Source organism: Hemiscyllium ocellatum, chromosome 20 (genome assembly GCF_020745735.1).
Source record: "Hemiscyllium ocellatum isolate sHemOce1 chromosome 20, sHemOce1.pat.X.cur, whole genome shotgun sequence".
Lineage (NCBI taxonomy): Eukaryota > Metazoa > Chordata > Chondrichthyes > Orectolobiformes > Hemiscylliidae > Hemiscyllium > Hemiscyllium ocellatum.
The window spans coordinates 43,730,143-43,753,417 of record NC_083420.1 but is presented as its reverse complement, the minus strand read 5'-3'; the positions used below and the strand labels follow the sequence as shown (position 1 = coordinate 43,753,417).

General features: G+C 41.2%; 1 protein-coding gene across 1 annotated transcript; it reads right to left on the bottom strand.

Annotated features, from left to right (window-relative positions):
- Positions 1–21,647: 21,647 nt before the first annotated feature.
- kcnj12a (potassium inwardly rectifying channel subfamily J member 12a) lies at positions 21,648–23,063 on the bottom strand. The gene has a single exon (XM_060840312.1). The coding sequence runs from the start codon at positions 23,040–23,042 to the stop codon at positions 21,744–21,746; it is 1,299 nt and encodes a 432-aa protein (XP_060696295.1). The 5' UTR covers positions 23,043–23,063; the 3' UTR covers positions 21,648–21,743.
- Positions 23,064–23,275: the final 212 nt, after the last annotated feature.

The following is a 23,275-nucleotide window of genomic DNA, read 5'->3' as shown; positions in this document are numbered from 1 at the left end:
CCCATATAAGGTATTGAAGGTGTTAGCTCCCTGTGAGGCCAACATGACACTAATTGTTAAAGTTCATCTGAGTGTAACTTTTTTAAAAAGTTTTGCGATTTACATATGAAAGAATTGAAACAACATGGCCATTCTAAAAGATGAGAGGTTTAACTAACAATCCAGGTTTCTCTCAATACATAATTTCAATTATATCACACTGTAAATGTTCGCTATAAATTCTGTGTCTTACAATCTTATTTCTCCACAACCACCTGATGCTCCGAAAACTAGTGCTTCCAACTAAAACTGTTGGACTATAACCTGATATTGTGTGATTTTTAACTTTGTACACCCCAGTCCAACACCGGCATCTCCAAATCATTCAATATGTCAGGCAGCATCTTTGGAGAGTAAAGCAAAGTGAAAGTTTCAAGTTGAAAACCTTTCATCAGAGTAGCAAAATTTCGAGATATAACAGGTTTTCAGCAAATACCAAGGCAGGGCTTCTGGGTGAAAATAGTTCTTGAGGAGGTGTGAATGAAAACAGCAGAACCATTAGCAGCCCTCTGTTGAAATTGTCAGACTGAATGTTGAATCCAGAAGTGGGTAATTGAATGATGGGGTGCTTTAGTTCATGATTTAATTGAGCTTTGCTTTAATGAAGTAGGGGGCTGAGGTCAGAAAGTACAGTATAGGAGTGGGCCGGAGAATTTAAATGCGGAGTGATTCGAGGCTTAGAGTCACACGTACAAATTGAAAGAAGGTGTCCAGCAAAGCAATCAACTCATCCACATCGCTCTTCCCAATGAATAGGTGACGGCATTGTGAACAGAGAATGCAGCTGAATAGCTTGAATACTGTTTAAAATCACACAACACCAGGTTATAGTCCAACAGGTTTAATTGGAAGCACACTAGCTTTCAGAGCATCGCTCCTTCACCAGGCTATCACCTGATGAAGGAGCAACGCTCTGAAAGCTAGTGTGCTTCCAATTAAACCTGTTGGACTATAACCTGGTGTTGTGTGATTTTTAACTTTGTACAAGCCAGTCCAACACCGGCATCTCCAAATCTTGAATAAAGTTTAGGCATCTCGCCATATATTATTGTATTATTGACATCAACTTTGTCCCTTTAATGACAAAGGCAGAAGAGGTTCTTATTAAGAAACATAAAATGGATGTGATTTGCTTATATCATGCTTTTACATTGATTGACACAACAATGAGCCCAAAACGTAGGGACAGACCTGCATGCATGGCAGGAAAGGGAGGGGCAAGTTAATTCCACAGCGTATTTCAAACAAGAAATACACAAAGGAGCAAAATGCAGCTCACTGTCCTTTTCTCTTTCCAAAACAGATGGATCTGTTATTCCTGAGCACTATTTTTGTTCGTAGAAGAGAAGACTTTGGAACTCTGCTGAAGAGAGGCACCATCTGCCTGGGCCACTTCAACGGCTGTGTCACTCCAGGCAATGGAGATGTGAAAAAATGCGAATGGCAAGCCAAGTCAAACTTAAACAAGGGCTGACAATCTGTGGGTTCTGGGCAACTCAATCAGTGTTGAAGATAAATAGCAAATCATTTTCTCTCCAAGTTGTTTTTCATTTTAAATGCACTTTTTGATCTACATTGAAAAATCAAAGGAATACCAAATGTGATTACAATTTTTGCGAATGTATAATATTGCATAAGATTGCCAAGTGGTGCAATTAGGCAGGTTAGCAAACAAACTTTTAGGCTTTGTAATCATATCAGAGGATAAATGGGTATGAAATTTTAAACGTTTATCGGAATTTCCCTCTCTTTGCTTCTTCTGAAGATCTATTGCAGAGCCATATAATGATACAGCTCACTAGGAGACCATTTGGCCCACCCAATTAACCCTAGCCCCCTGCTCTTCTCAAATAACCTGGCAATTTTTCCTTCAATTTGCTTTTGTATGTTCACATTGAATCTATCTTCCTCACCTGCTCAGGCTATGTATTTACATATGAGTGAAACATATTGCCATAAATGTGTTTTTCTTCCTTTCTCATCAGGATTTAAGCCGGTTCCCCTTAAACTTGTGTCTTCCATCCAACATCTCCACTGAAACATTAGAAAAAGCAAGTTCATGAGAAATGGGTCCAGGGTTCATCTGCTTGTATCTTGCAGTGTGAAAATTCTTGGCCATTGGTCCTTCTTCATTTATTCTATTAATGATGTGTAGGAAGGTGTTTAAAATAACTCCACAGAGTTACCAAGTCACCCTTTATTCACACACGGAGAGTCCTTGACACTGATCCAGCTTTCTCAGAGTGAACAGAACCCCGACACTCCTGCTTACATCTGTCAGCCAGGGGGCTGTTAACCTGGTCCAATCAGAGAACTTATATTCTGTGAGGTCCACCTGGCCAACCTCATTACAATCACGACAGTATCCCCAGTCAGAGTATCACTACCCAATAAAACACAGAGATAGCATGAGGCAGGAATGAAGAGGAACCATGTTGGTGACTCTGGGACAGGAAGCTAAACGTGCACTTGGTTCAGTCCCAACAATCAATCAAAGAGTAAAAAAGTCTTTGGGAATTTTCAAACAATCGAGTTTTTTCAAAGTTCCAAAACAATTCCCTCATGAACAGAGATACTTGAACCAGTAAAATGTGACTGGTTAAATTGGAGAATGAGCACCATTTTATCAGGAGCAGAAAAACTTGGGTTCATATATGCATCAGTCACTGAACATGGCACTACCAATAGAGCCGTCAATAAAGCATACAGTATTCAGGCTTCATTGTTAGTGAACTTATACCAATTAAACTTTAGCTAGAGTATTATGTTCTGGATGCCACAGTTTAGAAAAATGTGAATCAATTGGATTTAGTGATGTACTGATTGGAAGCAGGTGGATCTTGTTGACTATGCAATCCTTGATTGGGGTTCTTAACCTGGACCAATCAGAAAGCCCTGGCTGACCAATATCAACAGGGGATTGACACAGCATTGCCCTTTGATGTGAAGGGCACTGCTCGTCACAGGCCACTCGGGTGTTTTCCTACTTTTCCTGGTGGTGGAAATTAAATAAAGATTTGTGCACTTTATGTCTCTCACTGTGTCTCACAGCTGCACACACACACCATGGGTGCTGGGGTTAAAAATAATAAGCACTACCGCAGTTAGGAAAAAAAAAGAAAAAAAAAATCAACAGGGGATTGACACAGCATTGCCCTTTGATGTGAAGGGCACTGCTCGTCACAGGCCACTCGGGTGTTTTCCTACTTTTCCTGGTGGTGGAAATTGAATAAAGATTTGTACACCTTGTCTCTCACTGTGTCTCAAAAAAAAAGAAAAAAAAAGAAAAGAAAAAAAGAATAAAAAAAAGAAGAACAGCATTGCCCTTTAGAGAAAAAAGGAAAAAAAAAAATAACCAGGAGATTCACCTGCACGGATATATGGGTGCTGGGAAAAATAAGCACCACCGCAGTTAGGCGGTAGGGTGGGGGCTTAAAAAAAAGGAAATAAAAAGAAAAAAATAAAGAGAAAAAAAAGAAAAAAAATCAACAGGGGATTGCTGGGGAAAAATAAGCATTACCCCTGTTTGGCAGAAAAAGAATGTATTAACAAGGGATTTTGAATCTCCTCAGTTCAGGGGACTGACTCGGAGCTGGCAGTGTATTGTGCACAAGTAAATAAGGGGTGACTGGGTAATGGGATACTGGCCTTTGTGTAGTTATTTCAGTACAGTCAAGATTTACAAGAATGGTTTGAGGGATGAGGAACTTTAATTGTGTGGATCGATTGGAGACGTTGGGACTATTTCCTTGGGAAGGAAAATGACAAGAGGACAATCTGATAGACAATTTCATACTCCTGATGAGCCGGGAGAGAGTAAATGGGGAGAAATTGTTCCCACTAGGAAAAGGATTAAGGCCTGAGACCACAAGTATAAAGTGTTTTGAACAGGAAGCAAATGAAAGTAAAGAGTTTTTTTAATACAATGTGAAACTAGGGTGTGGTACACACTATCTGGAAATCTGGACCAGGCAGGTACAATTGCAATATTCAAGAAGATTTTTGATGAATATTTAAATGGAAGAAGTGTACAATGATATAAGGATGAGGTAGGAGACTGGGGATAAGACAAAATTGTCAAGAGTGTCAGTGCAGATTGTACGGGCTGAATGGCCTTTTTCCACATGATAACAATTCTGTGGTTTTCTGCTGGTTTCATTGTGGAAGGCTTTTTGTCAACTGTGTCCAGTTCTAGTATATTGATTGTAATCTTCGCACATTGCCGAGAGTTTGGAAAGGGCCCATCAGATTGGGAATACTCAAGTATTGCACCTGAATTCAAGGAAGGAAGGAGACAGAGAAATACAGGCGAATTAGCCTCACATTTCTCATTGACAGAACGTTGGAATCCACTATTCAGAAGGTCACAGCAAGAGGCTACAAAACGTTTGCAAAGGGATGTGCATAGGTTAGCTGAATGGTTACAAATTTTGCATATGCAGTAAAATGTGGGAAATTGCAAGGTTGTTTACATTGATGGCCTTCATCATTATCATTATAGAATCCCTATGACCCATTGACCCTCCGAAGAGCATCCCACTCAGGCCCATCACCCATCCCTGTAACTCTGCATTTCCCAGGACTAGCTGGCACATCCCTGGACACTATGGGAACATTGAGTGTAGCTAATCCACCTAATCTGCACACCTTTGGACTGTGGGATGAACCGGAGCATCTGGAGCAAACCCCCGCTGACATGGAGAGAACGTGCAAACTCCACACAGAACAGTCACCAGAGGCTGAACTCAAAGTCCGGTCCCTGGTGCTGTGAGGCAGCAGTGCTAACTACTGAGCCACCATGGCTTTTTCTGCTCTCAATTCATGTGTTTGTACATATCTTCCTGGGATTGAACTGACTGCAAATTAGCTACTGCAATTCCTTTATGTCAAGAGTGACAAATGTCAAACTTAATTCATTGGATATCAAAGATGTTAGGCCATCTTGAGATTGCAAAACCAAATCTAGCCATATAGGTCTTTCTTACTGGAGGAATTCCATAATTTACACTTTTTAAAGTTGAAAACAATTACTGATATTGTTTCAAATCCATTGGTGAGACCTTCTTAGTTGCTCGCACATGTCGAAAGCCTGCTGCCTTTATTAATCCACATTTAAAAATTAATTCACTCGACTGACATTAGACACCATATGCTGGTAGAGGGCACAATACATTGAGTATCAGGTAGCAGTGGGTTGTTGCCACCTTAAGCAGTGTGGACTCAATTCGCACAACGCTCTACAATTGCTGAATTTTCTTTGGATCATGTTGCTACGTTTTTGTTACACTGACAAAATAAAGCTTATCTCTGATAAACCCATTTCCCTATCACCCATTGTGATCTCAGTGGCTTAATGCTACTGCTAATCAAACAAGGCTCCAGGTGGTTAGTGCAAAACAAGGAGAGTTATTCAGTAAGTGTGCAGAGGCTTCAAGATATAGAGGCAGATGGTTAACAATGGAGAGTATCATATGTACATCCATGTGCAAAGTATAAATTATTGTGTCTCCTTTGTGCTAGCAATGAAGCCCCAGCAGCACAGAGCGTTGAAGCTTCTTTTAAACAGACAACATAATATTTCCCTCATTTATGTGGGTATTCACATTTAATTTGAGTGGTAAAGCAATTTGGAGTGAAACTATTTCTGCAATGAACTAATGGCATGCTGTTTACTAAGGTATACAATCCAGAGATTGGCCAGTAACAATCCTGGTCTATATCAGCCTCCCCAGTAACGCGATAAACTCAGAATGTGCATATACATCCCTCAGTTTTGGAAATTTCCACATCTTTGTGTATGAATACAGAACAAACAAATAATTGTGAAGTCTTATATAAGTGAATATTGTATCCGTTGCTCCCGATGCCGTCTCCCATACATTGGGGAGACTAGTAGAGCACTTTGGGGAACATTTCCGGGACACCCGCACCAATCAATCACACTGCCCTGTGGCCCAACATTTCAACTCTCCCTCCCACTCTGCCGAGGACATGGAGGTCCTGGGCCTCCTTCACCGCCGCTCACTCACCACCCGACGCCTGGAGGAAGAATGCCTCATCTTCCAACTCGGAATACTTCAACCCCAGGGCATCAATGTGGACTTCAACAGTTTCCTCATTTCCCCTTCCCCCACCTCACCCCAGTTCCAAACTTCCAGCTCAGCACTGTCCCCAGGACTTGCCCTACCTGCCTATCTTCTTTTCCACCTATCCACTCCACCCTCGTCTCTGACCTATCACCTTCATCCCCTCCCCCACTCACCTATTGTACTCTTTACTACTTTCTCCCCACCCCCACCCTCTTCTCATTTATCTTTACACCCTGCAGGCACTCTGCCTCTATTCCTGATGAAGGGCTTTTGCCCGAAACGTCGATGTGCCAGCTCCTCGGAAGCTGCCTGAACTCCTGTGCTTTTCAAGCACCACTCTAATCTAGAATCTTTTACCATTTTACCTATATAAGTGAATAGCCAGTCAAGCCTTGATGACCACTTGGGTGAAGAATGATGACGCCAGTGCAACCATCTCGCAGTGTGAATGTTACAGAGATGCATTAGGACTTATCACTTCTGAAAATAGGTACTAGCCTGGGTTGGCACCTATGTTTAGTGCAAAAATTACAAGAGATATTATCACTGACCACCTTGTTATAAAGGAACTAATTGACATGACTTGAAACAGAAGAAGAGCAATAATGGTAAAGTCATAACAGGCAGATTGTAGAACCCCCTCCACCTGGAGATCAGTCTCACTCTAATCCAGAGTATGTTTGGAAGCAGGTTGGTTGAAGGAAAGGAGGATAATATAGTAGCCCTACTGTAGAAGGCTGGTGGGGTGGGGTGGGGTGGGGACGTGCATGTGGGGGGTCGTCAGTGACCTTTGTCAATTGTATTCCTACTTCTCCAAAGTAATTTTCAAGTATTACATTTTTGTGTGACTCCTTCTGGACAGAGCTGGAATCTTCTCCAGAATCCACCAAGTTTGAAACCGTGGTGGACTTGATATCCCCTTCTCTCTTGGCCAACAACACTGAAGCTAATTGAACCACCCCTCTTGTCAATGCTTCTTCTCAAATCAATTGGGAATAACCAAGCAATGGTTACTATTAAAAACCAAAAGAACTGCAGATGCTGTGAGTTGGAAATAAAAGCAGGAGTTGCTGGATATGTTCAGCAGGTCTGTGAAGAGAAATCAACATTTCAGGTCCAGTGACCTTTGCTCAGAATGCAATTAACTTCAGTTTATCTTCACAGATGCAACCAGACCTGCTGAGCTTTTCCAGCAATTTATGTTTTTGTTGTCAATGGTTATAATTCTTCATTTGAAAGTTGTGAATGGCAATACTTAATGCTTAATCACTGATGCTAAAGTTCACATCATATTGAGACTCAGCCCCAAGTCAATCTCATGAGAAATTCAGGTCTATTATCTAGTGAGTAAAAAAGGGAGAGCTGCACTTCTATAGCTTCTTCCAAAGCTCAGGAGAGCTCAAAGCATTTTACAACCAATGAAGCACTTTTGAAACATAAACACTGTTGTAATGTAGAATGAAATGCCCTGAAAACTTTTATCTCCAATAACACTCTGTTCAGATGAGTGACACCGATAATGATATTTTGATGGCACACTTCAGAGAGATAGCTTTGCATTATTTAGTACGTAAAGTGAAAATGTAAGAAGGCAAGGGATGGTGAAAGCTTTTAGGAATAATAGATGTTTATGGATGAATTAGAAAGATGTATTGTAATAAGGGTTACATCTACAATCATGGATATCTGTTGATCAAGTTACAGTAACTGTAAAATTAAAGGGATACAGGTAGTCTCTACATATAATTATGAGCATTTGAGAATGATTTGTAGACAGAGTTGCCATATTTACTGCATGATGTTTTCCCCAGTTTCCCATGACACTTTGAGCAAAGTTCTTTTACAGGTAGCAATGCGCAACAGGCAGATGTTGGCATGACATCAGACTAAAGCAGGCACATGGGAAGCCTTCTAATTGATTCGGATAATCTTCTTGTGGTGTCAAGAGAAGCAAGACTGATCCACTGGGCTCTAGAAGGAATGCTATGGTATCCAAACTTCCTCAACAAGGTCCTTCCGAAATCATCTGTGTATTACTTCTATGGAATTCTGTAGTGTTATTTGTATTTTGCAAACATTTAGTACCTGGATCTGCAATGTATAACATAACATCTATAGGGTCCTCCCACCTGCTCTTGTGGGAATTGTCCTAACCACCATTTAAATGAAACCTAACATTTTCTATACTCCAACCTGCTTATCACAATCCTCCAACCCTTTGGTCTTTGTCCTACTTCTTTCATTGTCTGTGTTATTCAGTCCTATGACTCCAAGCCTCAGCATTTGATAAAATGCCACATACCTTGTTAGCAAAGTTGAAGTTGGATATTAGTAGGATGTTTTTGAATTTATTCTTGGAATGTGGGTATCACTGGCAATGTGCCAGCATTTATTGTCTATCTCTTCCTGTTCAGAGTCAACCACATTACTGTGGGTTTAGAGTCACAAGTAGGCCAGACCATGTTAAGACAGTAGTTTCCTTACCTGAAGGACATGAGTGAACTAGATCGACTTTTCCCAACAATTGACAATAGTTTTACCATCATCATTGGATTCCTAATTTCAAATTTTAATTGAATTCAAATTCCACCATCTGTCATGGCTGGATTCAAGCCCAGGTCCCCAGAACATGACCTGAGTCTCTGGTTTAACAGTCCAGTGATAATACCACTAGGCCATTGTCTTCTCTGTAATAGGGAGTTGAAAACACAGTGTAGTTGGTGAAATGTTTTTTTGTTGAACTGGAGGAAGGAATGCAATGGGGTTTGGCTGGATTCAGTATCAGCAGCATCTTTCTTCATTTATCCTAATAGACTTGGGTGTGCAGAACATAATTTCAAGATTTCCAAAGAGACAACACAGGGAGGTATTGCGAATGGTGAAGAGGGGAGTGATAAACATCAAGCGGATATAGAGTGTCCTGCTGGAAAAGCACATCCGGTCAGGCAGCATCTGAGGAGCAGGAGAGTTGACGTTTCGAGCATAAGCTCTTCATCAGGAATGTTCTTGCTATATCACCATCACTTTAAGTATTGATTGTACTGCGTGATTCTTGTGTAGTGCAGGGTCACATAAGAATGCGACTATTGCACTATTAAGGAAACAACTGTAATCCAATAGAACTGCAAAAAAAAAATCCAACTATCACAATATAGTGTGAACAATCTAGCTTTATGTGTTGCATTAATGCCTTGGATTTAGTGCTATTGCACATATTCCAGCTTTGACAATAAGTGATTCATACTTAGGGGCTCCTAGTTTATGGAAAGATTCATAGTGCAGGACACAATTGAGAAGGGAAAGAATCAACAAGAAGATGAGGTAAAACCAAGGTGGTGATGAATACCAAGCTGGGGACTTTGAAACCTTGCCTTTTGGTCTTGAAATCTGTGTTTCTTGGTGTCAAACCTTGTCCCGTAAGAATCCTGCAAAAACCCCTTGGAACATTTAATTCTGTCATAAATAATCGATAAATGCAAGCTGCTGATGCTGACAAATGTTTTAAGGAAGAGAAAATTAATTTTCACAGTGCTGAATCTTTGGAGAAAACTAATTAGAGTGGACAGGTGACTACATTTAGAAGGTCATGGGGTAAATAAGACACCAACATTAGTCAATTATCTAGAAGAACTTGGAATCTTCGCATCACAGGGTCCAACTATCTCGTAAATTGTAGTAAGGATTTGCCTTTCAATTACTGGGTTGTTGGCTGAAAGGGTAATCACTATGTGAAGAAAGCATTCTAACATCAGTCCTGAGTTCCTGTTGACTCAATGTGGTGACTCTCCCATTCTCTTGAGTTCCACCTCCATGTACTTTGCAAGGAAAGCGTCTCGGTAGGCTGGCTTATAGCTTTCCTCTTTCGATTCGGGTTTCGTTGAATGCTTATTTACTTATCAGGGACTAAATCGTTAATTACTTAGGATGTTCCAAAGTGCTTTACAATCAATGTATTACATTTGAAAAATTATCATTATAATGTGTGCTGAAGTTGTCATCTAGTGAGTGCAAGAAATGCTGAAACATCCAAATGTGACTGATGTTGTTTTATTTCTCCATGGACTCTGAGTATCACCAACAGGGTCAGCATTTATTGTTCATGCCTAATTGTCCCTGAGAAACTCTAATCATATTATATGCCCAATATTTTGAGATAATTATTTCCAACCATTACATGTGTTATAGTCAATTCCTTGACCATCATTACTAAATCAGGTTGTCTGATCACTTTGCTCATTGCTGTTGATGGGAACAAATTAGTTTCCCTAAAACAGTAATTTCACTTCACAAAGTACTTCATTGGTCATTAAACTTTTGGGGATTGTGCTAAGTGTGGAAATAATGCTTCATAAAGGCAAGCTGTTTATTTATGTTCCAGAAGAAAAGGTCAAGTTCCAAAGTGCTGCAAGATTTTGGAAAACAATGACTGAATGTGCGAGACAATAACTTCTGCTCTTTGATTTCATGGCAGTGAGAACATCGAGAGTTGGAGAGTGGGTGGGAATGACACATATAGACATAGAGAAGAGCAAGATGAAAAAGTAAAGCTTACTCACTGGAATAATACACAATTTGCCTGTGTACTGTCTGGTCGTTATCTATCTTATGAGAAAGACCTACAACAGAAAGTTCAACCTTGAATGGAACGGACCATCTCCAGTACTGGGAGAATTTGGCAATATTATTACTGCTTTTAATAGTGAATAAAAATGTTGAAGTTTTAAATCATAATTTTTTTTAATAGTTGCAGCCTGTCATGGTTGTTCCCATGGCAGCGAAACAGGCCCTTTGGCCCAACCCATCCATGCTGACCAGGTTTCCGAAACTGAACAAATCACATTTGCCTCTGTTTGGCCCATGTCCCTCCAAACCTTTCCTTTCCATGAAACCATCCAGATGCCTTTAAATGTTGTAACTGTGCTCATCTTTACCAACCTTGTTGTTCATTCCATTCTCACACCACCCGCTGTGTGAAAAAAGTGTCCCTCAGGTCTTTTTTCCCCTATCACCTTAAACCTAGGCCCTCGAGTTTTGGACTCCCTGACCCACCCCACCGCAACACCACGTTCGCCAATTTCCAGTCTTCTGGCACCTCACCTGTGACTATCGATGATACAAATATCCCAGAAAAAGGTCCAGCAATCACTTTCCTAGCTTCCCACAGAGCTCGAGGCTACACCTGATCAGGTCCTGGGGATTTATCCATTTTTAAATGTTTCAAGACATCCAGTACTTCCTCCTCCGTCATATAGACATTTGTCAAGGTGTCACCATCTATTTCCCTACATTGCATAGCTTCCATGTCCTTCTCCACAGTAAATACTGATGCAAAACACTTGTTTAGTATCTCCCCCATCTCCTGTGGCTCCACACAAAGGCCTCTTGCTGAACTTTGAGGGGCCCTATTCTCTCCCTAGTTACCCTTTTGTCCTTAATGTATTTGTAAAAACCCTTTGTATTCTCCTTAACCCTGTTTACCATGCCCCTTTTTGCCCTCTTGATTTCCCTCTTAAGTATACTCCTACAGTCTTTATAGTCTTCTAAGGATTCACTCGATCTATCCTGTCTATACCTGACATATGCCTCCTTTTTTTTCTTAACCAAACCCTCAATTTCTTTAGTCATCCAGCATTCCCTATACTTACCAGCCTTTCCTTTCACCCTGACAGGAATATACTGCCTCTGGACTCTCATTATCTCATTTCTGAAGACTTCCCATTTTCTAGCCATTCTTTTATCTGTGAACACCTGCCCCCAGTCAATGTTTGAAACTTCTTGTCTAATACATTAAAATTGGCCTTCCTCCAATTTAGAACTTCAACTTTTAGATCTGCTCTATCCTTTTCATCACTATTTTAAAAGTAATAGAATTATGGTTGCTGGCCCCAAAGTGCTCCCCCAATGACACCTCAGTCACTTGCTCTGCCTTATTTCCCAAGAGTAGGTCGCGTTTTGCACCTTCTCTAGTAGGTACATCCACATACTGAATCAGAAAATTTTCTTGTACACAATAAATTCCTCTCCATCTAAAACCTTAACAGTATGACAGTCCCAGTCTATGTTTGGAAAGTTAAAATCCCCTTCTATAACCTCCCTATTATTCTTACAGATAAGTGACATCTCCCTCCAAATTTGTTTCTCAATTTCCCGCTGACCACTAGGGGGTCTACAATGCAATCCCAGTTACATCCCAAACCTGTTATCTTGACCACCTAAAATGACGATGCTGGCAGATGAAAATCCCATTTCATTCATTCCTTCCAAGAGACACGCCATTATAACTAGGGACCATTTATCCTTTCCTTCATCATTAGGTCAAAATCCTAGAATTCTCTTCCTAACGTCATTAGGTTAGCACTATTAGTGCTTTTCATCCCAACAGCAACAAAATATTAGCTTTGTCAGCAACACCCACGTTGTAAGAATAATTTTTTGAAATGTTTGTGTCCTCGCAAACAAAGGGGGTCTCAATGTTCAGTTGCCCTCATGAGATGATGATGTGAGATGTTCAAACCCATATCATACTGTCAGCCAATGCAAGTCCAGAGTGATACTTGTCTGCGCTGAAATCCTAGTTAGGTATATTAGTAGAAAGTCAACTCTGCTGAGGAAAGAAAGAGCAGATGAAGTTTTAAAGATTTGCAGGCCAAATCAAAAGAAGGAGGAGATTGTACACAACGTCTTATCACGTCCTCAAGACATTCCAAAATGTTTCACATCCTTTAACCAACAACTTCATCAACTTAAATTCCTTTGTTTGCATCTTTCCTTCAAAAGGCTGTTAAAGTTGCATGTTAATCTCAGAGAATTTCAAGAGTAAAACTAATAGTTTTCTTGGGGGGGGGGGGTCAATGTATCTAAATGGCGTTAAGCTGCATGCCATCATGGTCTAACTGAATAGTCTAACAAGCTTGAGGGGTTGAATGGTCTGCTCCTGTCCCTGAGACATGCAAACAATGTAGCATAACAAGTCAATTAGTCACTGGTTAACTGCAATGCAGTAATCTAATACCAACTGTATAAAATAATTGCCCAATTAGTCATGGCGTGTCAACACAACACTGCTGTAGCACTTACGAGACTGAAAGTGTTGCTTTGACAAACCTCTGTCACCATTTTAATTTTTTTTACTTTTGTGAAACAACACTTTTAAAAACGTGAAATTAGCAATAACAGATTTGCAATAAATATAGATTTAGAACGCTGTAAATAGCTGGAAGTGAGTGCAAGGTTGTAATGAAGACAAGAAGCTCAATGTATCGCATTAGCATGGAGGAAGATTCATTGGTAGTACATAGCTATTGTGCTTCTACAAATAACTCCTTGAAATTTTCATACACTTCGAAGTTCAAAACTTGACTTTCTCTTGAGAAATGAGACAGGGCAAATGACTGAAGTGTTAGGAGTGAAGCATTTTGGGACTGGTGATTATAAATTTTATTAGCTTTAAAATAGTTATGGAAAAGGATAGACCTTGTATAAAAATTAAAATTCTTAACAGTTGTAAGGCAAATTTTGACAGTCTGAGAGAGGAACTTTCAGAAGTTGATTGGCGTAGTGTATTCGCAGGTAAAGGAATGACTGGCAAGTGGGAGGCTTTCAAAAGTGTGATAAAGAGAGTTCAGAGGCATTGTGATCCTGTTAGAGTGAACGGTACGGCTGCTAAGAGTAAGGAACAATGGATAGGTAATGATATTGAGGCTCTTGTCAAAAATAAGGAGACAAATGTTAGGGAGATAATTGGGATCAAGTGAATCTCTTAAAAAGTTTAAAAAGAGTGTAGGAGAATTCTTAATGGGGACATCATGAGGGCTGGAAGGGAATATGTGATAGCCTTGGAAAATAAGGTTAAGGATAATTCAAAGAGATTCTATAAGTACATTAAGAACAAAACAGCAACCAGGGAGAGAATAGGGCCCCTTAACAATCAACAAGGACGTCTGTTTGTGGAATCACAGGAGATTGGAAATATATTAACGTACACTTTCTGTCAGTCTTTACTTTGGAGAAAGACATGGAGGCAAGGGAACTCAGGGAGATATTTGTCTTGAAAACAATTCACATTAGAACAGAAGAGGTGCTGGAGGTCTTTAAAAAACATGAAAGTGATAAATCTCTGGGACTTGAACGAGTATATCCCAGGACATTGTGGGAAGTTGGAAAAGAAATTGTGAGGCCCCGAGCAGGGATATTTGAATCATCTCCAGATATGGGTGAGGTGCTGGAGGACTGGAGGGTGGCTAATGTTGGGCCTTTATTTAAGAAAAGCCGTAAGGAGAAATCTGGGAACTACAATCCTGTGAGTCTAATATCAGTGGTGGGTAAGTTGTTGGAGGGGATTCTGAGAGATAGTATTTACATGTGTTTAGAAAAGTAATGATTAGGGAGAGTTTGTGCATAGAAAATTGTGTCTCACAAACTTGATTAAGTTGTTTGAGGACATAACCTAAAAGATTGAGGGCAGAACCATAGACGTTGTCTACATGGATGTTCCTAAAGCCTTTGGCAAGGTTCCGCATAATAGACTGATAAGTAAAGTTAGAGCACATGGGATTCAGGGAGAGCTGTAATTGGATACAAAATTGGCTTGACTAGGAGACAGAGGGTGGTGATAGACAGTTGTTTTTCAGACTGGAGGCCTGTGACCAGTGGTTTTCCACAGGGACTGATGCTGTGTCCACTGTTATTTGTCATTTACAGAGTCAATTTGGATGAGAATTCAGGAGGCATGGTTAGTAAGTTTGCAGATGACTCAGAATTGGTGGTAAAGTTAACAGGGAAGAAGGCACAACCACCTGCTGAAGGAGTAGTGCTCTAAAAGCTAGTGCTTCCAAATAAACCTGTTGGACAATAACCTGGTGTTGTGCGATTTTTAACTAAGATTACAAAGGGGTTTTGATCATTGGGCCAGGGGCTGAGGAGTGGCAGATAGAATTTGATATGTTTCAATGTGAAGTGCTGCATTTTGGTAAAATGAACAATGGCAGGATGTATTCAATTGATGGTAGGGCCCTGGGTCATGTTGCAGAAAAGAGAGACCTAAGGATTCAGGTTCATAGTTCTTTGAAAGTTGTGTCACAGGCCGATAGGGTGATGAAGGAAGCATTCAGAACGCTTGCCTTCATTGCTCAGATCACTGAGTCAAGGAGTTAGGATGTCATATTGAGGTACATGATGTTGCTGAGGCCACTTTGGAATACTGTGTACAGTTGTCATTGCTCAGCTATAGGAAGGATATTATTAAATTGGAGACGGTTCAGAAAGGATTTATTAGGATATTGCTGGGACTAGAGGGTTTGAGTTATCAGGAGGGGCTGGATAGGCTAGGACTTTTTCAAGGGAGTGTAGGGATTTGAGGTTGCCCTTATAGAGGTTTATGAAATCATGAAGGACATGGATAAGGTGAATGGCAAAGTCTTTCTCCTAGGGTGGGAGAATTCAAAACTAGGGGGCCTATTTTTAAGGTGAGAGAAGAAAGATTTAAAGAAACCTGAGAGGCAACTTATTCACACAGAAGGTGCTCGTGCGTGGAATGAACTGGCAGAGGAAGTTGTGGATGCAGGTACAGTTACAACATTTAAAAGACATTTGACAGGTACATGAATAGGAAAGGGGGACATGGACCAAGTGGGACCAAGTTAAGTTTGGTTGGCATATATGAATTAGAGTGAAGGGTCTGTTTCCATGCTGTATGGCCCTTTAACTCTTCACAACTCCTTGAGAGCTATTTGTAACCGCTGATGACCTGCTTCTCAGCAGAAACTTGGGTAACCTGAAAGCTAAAAAAAAATCAGAGGGCACACCTTAACCACTGCAGAGGTTCCAGATTGCAATTTTCAGACAGGCCCCTCATTAAATGAACAATAAGCCTAGGACAGAGGCTGATTAGTTAAACAAGTCAGCATTCCAGACCCATTTCTAAAGGGAGCAAGTGCCCTAATTAGTGGAACCACCACCAGCAATCAATCTTGGAAAGGTCCCCTAGCTTTTCCTCAATTTCTATGCGGCCAGGCGGATCAGAATTAGCCCCCTGCCCTGCCCAGGCTCAACCTGCTGACTGGTTTATAAGAGGAGCTGGCTTATTCCCCACTCATCAACAATGGGTCAGCTGCATAGTCTTATTCACATATGATATGAGAGGAAATGTTGTGGACCGTCTTATGGTGCAGTGGCAGTGTCCCTCCTCAGGATAGTAAGGCCTGGGTTCAAGTCCTACCTGCACCAGAGGTGTGTAATAACATCAACTTGTTCAGAGATTCAAAAACAAATATGATCATGTCCCCACCTCTTGAGTCAGGAGTCTGGTTTCAAGACCCATCTGATCCAGAGGTGTGTAATAACACAGTCGAAGAGGTTGATTAGAAAATATTTATATTTCAACAATGTTGCACTCTTGTGGCACAGCACTTGTGTCCCTTTCTCTGGTCTAGGAGGACCAGGATCTAGTCCAGTGGTGTGTTGCAACAGGTTGATTAAAAAATACTTAGGTTGGGAAATGTGGATGTGCAAAGGAATGTAGGTCTCTTTGTACACCAGTCAATGGAAGCAAAGACAGTGCAGCAAGCACCGAGGCAGGTAAATGGTTTGTTGGCTTTCATTCCAGAAGAATTTGAGTTTAGAAATAGGGATGCCTTACTGCAGTTATACAGGACGTTGGCAAGACTGCTTCTGGAGTAGTGTGTGTAGTTACATTCTCCTTACATAACAGAGGATATATATGACTGATTAGATTAGATTACTTACAGTGTGGAAACAGGCCCTGCAGCCTAACAAGTCCACACCGACCCGCCGAAGCTCAACCCACCCATACCCCTGCATTTACCTCTTACCTAACACTACGGGCAATTTAGCGTGGCCAATTCACCTGACCCGCACATCTTTGGACTGTGGGAGGAAACCGGAGCATCCGGAGGAAACCCATGCAGACACGGGGAGAACGTGTGAACTCCACACAGTCAGTCGCCTGAGGCAGGAATTGAACCCGGGTCTCTGGTGCTGTGAGGCAGCAGTGCTAACCACTGTGCCACCGTACCGCCCATGTCATGGAGGGATTGCAGCAAAGGTTTCCTAGGAGGATACCAGGAATAGCAGGACATTCATACAAGGAGAGGTTAGTTTGACTGGGCTTGTATTCACCAGATTTTAGAAGGGTGAGAGGGGACCTGCTTGAAATGTATAAAATTACAACAGGTCTGAACAGTTTAGATGCAGGCAAGAGGTTTTCTGTAGTGGGTGAGTCTAGAACCAGGGGTCAAAGTCTCAGGATGTGGGGTAGGCCATTTAGGACTGAGATGAGGAAGGATTCCTTTCCTCTAAGGGTGGCCAACCTGTGGAATTTGCTGTCGTAGAACACTGTGGAAGTTGGGTCACTGAGTATATTCAAGAAAGAAAATGTGAATTTTGCGATATTAAAATCATCGAGGAATATAGAGCGTAAACGGGAATACAGTTTTGTGATAGAGGATTAATCATGATCTTACTGAATGGTGGAGCAGGCTGGAAGGGTTGAATGGCCTACTCCTGCTCTTAGCTCCTCTGTCTAGGGGCCCACAGATTGTTAGGTTTTGGGCTATTGACATTTTGCACAAAATAAGTATGAAGGTGACGGAAGTCCAGTTACCATGAGTTACTTTAGTGTAGCTGTTAACCAGTTTGAAGTGAATGATGTAGCAATTAGATTAAACTATTTTTCCTAATTGTGAGTAATTTATTATTAAAGGAAAATAATCCTGTAACAGTCAAAGTTGAACTGCTGGTAATTTGAAAGCCCATGTGGATTACTACTTTGGTTTTGGGTTGTTATGTTTTCCCAGGGTGTACTGATCCCTATCATCGAATACCTTCTTGTTTTCCTATCTCACATTGCTCGTGTTTTTCATTTAGATTCATAGAGTCATACAGCATGGAAACAGACCCTTCAGTGCAACTATACCACGCCAACCATGATCCCAAACTACACGAGTCCCACTTGCCTACTTATAGCCATATCCACCCAAACCTTTCCCACTCGTGTCTTTTAAATGTTATAACTGTACCTGCATCCACCACTTTCCCTGGCACTCCATTTCACACACGAACCACTCTCTGTGTAAAAAGATTGCCCTGCATGTCCTTTTTAAAACTTTCTCCTCTCACTTTGAAATATACCCCTTGTTTGCTTTTGCCAAAACACAATCCCTCACATTTATACAAATTAAACTCCATCTGCCACTCCTCAGCTTATTGACTCAATTGATCAAAATCTCTTTGTAATCTTAAATAACCTTCTTCACTGTCCACTATACCACTAATTTTGGCGTTATCCCCAAACTTACTAACCATACCTCCTATATTCCCATCCAGTCCCAATTCTGTGAGTTGCATTCAAATAAGCTGCCACAGGCAGTAGTGGAGGCTGGTACAATTGCAACATTTAAAAGGCACCTATAAGTAGAAAAGGTTTAGAGGGTTTTGGGTCAAATGCTGCCAAATGGGACTAGATTTATTTAGGATATCTGGTCAGCATGGATGGGTTGGACTGAAGTGTCTGTTTCTGTGCTGTTTATCTCTATGACTATATTTGAAATGTGATTCGACTGTAAAAAATTCTGGGAAATCCTGAGGCTAACAAGGGTCCTATATCAATGCAAATTATTTGCAATTGATTATTCAACATTCCTCACACTTACATATTTTTCAAGATTGTGTGTTCGCATTTGGTGGAAAGTACCTCCATTTGTGCTACGTTTGATGAAATCTAGAGAAAGATTTGGAAGCTCTGTATAATCTCCCATGAACTTGAGGGTGTGGTAGTCAAGCACAAGTTGGAGGAACATTTAAAAGAAACAATTGGATTTTCCAGTAGATGAAGGAGGTTCAAAGGTAACTTTATAATGTTTATAAAATAATGAGGGGTATACATAGTGTTAATGGTAATTATCTTTTCCCTAGGATGGGGGATTTCAAGACAAGAGGGTACATTTTTAAGAGGAGAGAGATTTAAAAAAGACATGAAGGCTTTTTTTTTACACAGAGGGTGGTTCGTGTGTGGAATGAACTTCCTGAGGAAGTAGTGGATGTGGGTACAATTACAATGTGGAGGGATGTGAGCCAGGAGCAGGGAGGTGGAAACAAATTTAGTTTGGGATTATGTTCGACTTGGACTGGTTGGACTGAAGGGAATGCTTTCACGCTGTATGACCCTATGAACCAATCTGAAAGTCTTTTTACTTGGTTGAACTATGATTATGGCCTTTTCCATCTGTGTCATGCACAGTATTATTCAATGGGCATTTATGAGAACTTTAACAAATCATCTCTTCCGCCATTTGATGGTTTAGTACTTCTGAAAAAAAGACAAATGTCAATTTGTATTAGAATTCTTTAATTTAATAAATTCTTTGATCACCCAATAAAATAAAACAGAACCCAGAGTCATTCTTTACATTTACAATCTGGGTGAAGAGGAAGACTTCTACAGAGGTCAAAGTTCACCTTATCCCTTTAAGAGAAATACCTTTTTTAATCACAAGCTTCTATGCTGAGACATATCGCAAAAATTGAGAAAAGGAGGAAAGTCAAAATAACGGGACTGCAAGGTTAAGCTGATTAGCTACGTCCAAAACAAGAAGATTGGTTTGCACAATCGAAGATAGTTAAAGCAATTAATTCAGTCTTACAGGTGCAAGGCTGCAGCAGAGAAGCTGATGATGCTGTCACCATGGTTACCTAGTGTGAGACAAGCCACAAACATCCCAGTGGTATCACACCCCTATAGTAGGTACAAGGATTTCACACAACAGGTGTCAAAGACTGTGCCTTCCCAGAAGGCATTGCAAATGCTAAAGAGTGCACTAAAATCAACAAAAACCTCAAAGGGGTAGGAAAGTCCTGGTGGGAAACAGCACCTTAGTTTAAAGTACTCGCTCATCTACGCATTGTTCACCTGAATTTTCAGTTAATGGTTTTTACGATAAGGCCTACAGCATTCTGAAGTGATTCAGCAGGAGCCTTGGCCCTGTGGGAAAGTCTTCACCACATGGACTGCAGCAATAAAAGAAGGCGGCTCATCCTATCTTCACAAATGGTAAGGGATAGGCATTAGATGTCAACCTTGCCTAAATCTTGAAGACAATTAAAAGAAATTGGTGGGAATCAGAACTTCAGACTGTTCTGTTGGACCTCAGTGTAATATTAGTTGGGAAACTTATACTTCCAGCTGATGGTGTGGATTTGCAGAGCACAATACTCGTGACTCATCTCTGAAATCACGGTCATCTTGACTCTTTATGAAGTTGTTCTTGGTTGTGAAGGTGCACACCTCACTGGTGGACTCACTGAAGCAGCCTGGCAGGCGTGGAGCACCTCACTCTGGGTGGTTCCAAGCAATTTGGTACTTTTGTAAAAAAACAATTACCAATCAAAATTCTAGCCTGAACATCACAGGAGTAATTCTGTGGTTTCCCCCATACGCAGAACAGGGCCTTGTTAGAGGGGAATGTAGACTTAAAGCTATGACAGTGAATGGCCAATATTCCACCCTCAGCTCCCATCCACTGATGCTGCACATTGGGAGTTGTTCCTTGCTGAATTCCTTTTAGTTCCATCTTAACGTGGAAAAATGCTATCCCTCCAGGTATTCCTTCCCCTTCAATTACCCCCTGATAGTAATTAACCATAGCACTCAGCCAGGCTAAGTCTATACAGTGTAGAACACTAATCCTCCCAACTGTACAGTGTACATATTGCATATGTATGTGTGTGTGTGTGTGCATATGCATGTATCTATATATAAAATATATGGGATCAGCACTCTCCTTAGCTAGGCATATACATTATATATAATAGCACTCAGTCTGGCTGGGTCTGTACAATAGTATAATTTTGTGAAGCATTTTGTATTTAAAGATAAAGAACTTTATTTTTTACAAAAATGTATTCTGCTTGACTGACATTGATGTGACACCTCGAGCGCGATGACATATTCTTTTGTATGCCTCAGGAGCTTTGCGCAATTTTCACCTCATCCAATGTCTAGCTCTGCATACCAGTGAAGTGCACAGGTAATTGCGCTTGCTGACATACAACCATGTGCACTCTGTGGCTGAATCGATGCAGGGTTTAGTTTCCATCTCTGCTCTCTGTTCATTTGCCAGCTGGTACAAAGATACCTTCTTTCAAAGGAAAGTGTCAAAACAGTGAAAACAGAAACCCCTGAAGGAGTATTAAATCTGATCTGACAAGTTGAAATTGCCTATTTGCAAGTCTAAACATGATTTTGTTCTAGTTCTATTCTTCTGAAAGCTCATTGTTGCACACATCACCAACAACACTGGATCCAATGTCTTCCTCGAACCAATTCCTTGACCTTCTACATTTAAGTCTTAATCCATTGGAAGGTAATTATCAATGTTACATAATCTTCTAAAAAGCACGACAGTAATAATTCTATCTTTACTCACATTGAATGTTAACTCATTTACCATTCAGATAGACTTCATATGTGAGAATTCCCTCCACCATTACAATCAAATTCCTAATTCTATGCAAGCTTTAAAATCCTTTATGGCACTCGTGATGATTGGTAGCCCATTCCTTACATTTGAGAAAAAAAAAGGTCATTATAACAGTCAAAGGTCATATCTCAGACTCTCTTCTGTAAGACCTTTGATCCAACGCTAAAGTTGCCTGTAATCGGTCAAATTCATGTCGACTGCTGTTTGGGCTTGGGTCATCCAAGACCCTACTGTCATCATCATCACCCTCGTCATCCTCATCTCGGCTCATGAAAGCCAACTCATTCTCATAGCAGAAGGAGTTTGTGCTGGGAACGAGGAACTTGCTTTCCATCAGTTCCTTGGCACTGCATCGAGGGGTTGTGGGCACCTCATAGGTTTTATGGAAATGTGAATAGTCCACTTTATACTGGTCCTTCTCCTCAAACAGCACTGGTTCAAATCGCTGGCCCCATAGAATCTCACTGGCCAAATAGGAGCTGCGAGCTTGTGTGGTCATCGCCGTAGCTTCCACCATTCCTTCAAGGATTACCACTATTTCAAAATCTGCCATCTCCAGGTCCTGCTTACTAATACCATACAGTGGACTTTCCTCATCAATCTCATGGAGAATAGTTATTGGGGAAACTAAGAATATACGATCATATCCTTTATCAAAACCCACGTCAATGTCAATCTGGTCAAGGGGTATATATTCTCCTTCCTCAGTGATCCGTGGCTTGATTAACTGAGCCCGGACATGGGCTTCCACTATGTGACTTTTCCTCAGATTTCCAACCCGCCACATAAGAGAGAGTTTACCATCCCTCATGGCTATAACCGCATTATGGCTAAAAAGTAACGTCTGGGCTCGTTTCTTCGGCCGTGCCATCTTAGCCATTATGGCACCAATCATGAACGAGTCTATGATGCAACCTACGATGGACTGGAAGACCACCAAGAAGATCGCCAATGGACACTCTTCCGTCACACAGCGGAAACCGTACCCGATAGTTGTCTGGGTTTCAATGGAAAAAAGGAAGGCAGCGATGAATCCATTCACCTGCAAAACGCAGGGCATGAAAGTGTCGTCACCAGCAGGGTTCTCGAGGTCACCGTGTATTAGCGCAATGAGCCAGAAGGCCAGGCCAAAAGCCAACCATGAGATGACAAAGGCTAGTGAAAAGATCAGCAGCATGTAGCGCCAGCGGACATCCACGCACGTGGTGAAGATGTCAGCAATGTACCGCTGGGGCTTGTCGCTCATATTCGCAAACTGGACATTGCACTGGCCATTCTTCTTCACAAAGCGACTGCGGCACTTCCTCCTGGTGTGGATCTTCCCATTGCCATAGCCGTTGATCCCTGGCATGGTTGACAACCTCAACCCGTCTTCTTCTGAGGATACAGCACTGTAGCGGTTATCACGGACACCAGTCATTCCTGTCCGCACAGCGGGAGTTGTTCAGCTGAGGGGCCCCGTTTGCTGAATGCCCAAGGCCCCCAGCCCCCCACCCACCCACCCCCCCGGGGAAAAATAAATAAACAACGTAGAGTCTCTGACAACTGAAAAGAGAGTCCAGGCAGCTTGGCTCACTCTGTCTTCTCAGCGTAACACCCTGAAATAGAAACAATCATGGTTAAATATGTGCAATATATACAAATGCAAATGTT

What these genes read in the sequence shown, in the direction of transcription:
- kcnj12a (XM_060840312.1), bottom strand. Translation starts at nt 23,042, where the DNA reads ATGACTGGTGTCCGTGATAACCGCTACAGTGCTGTATCCTCAGAAGAA.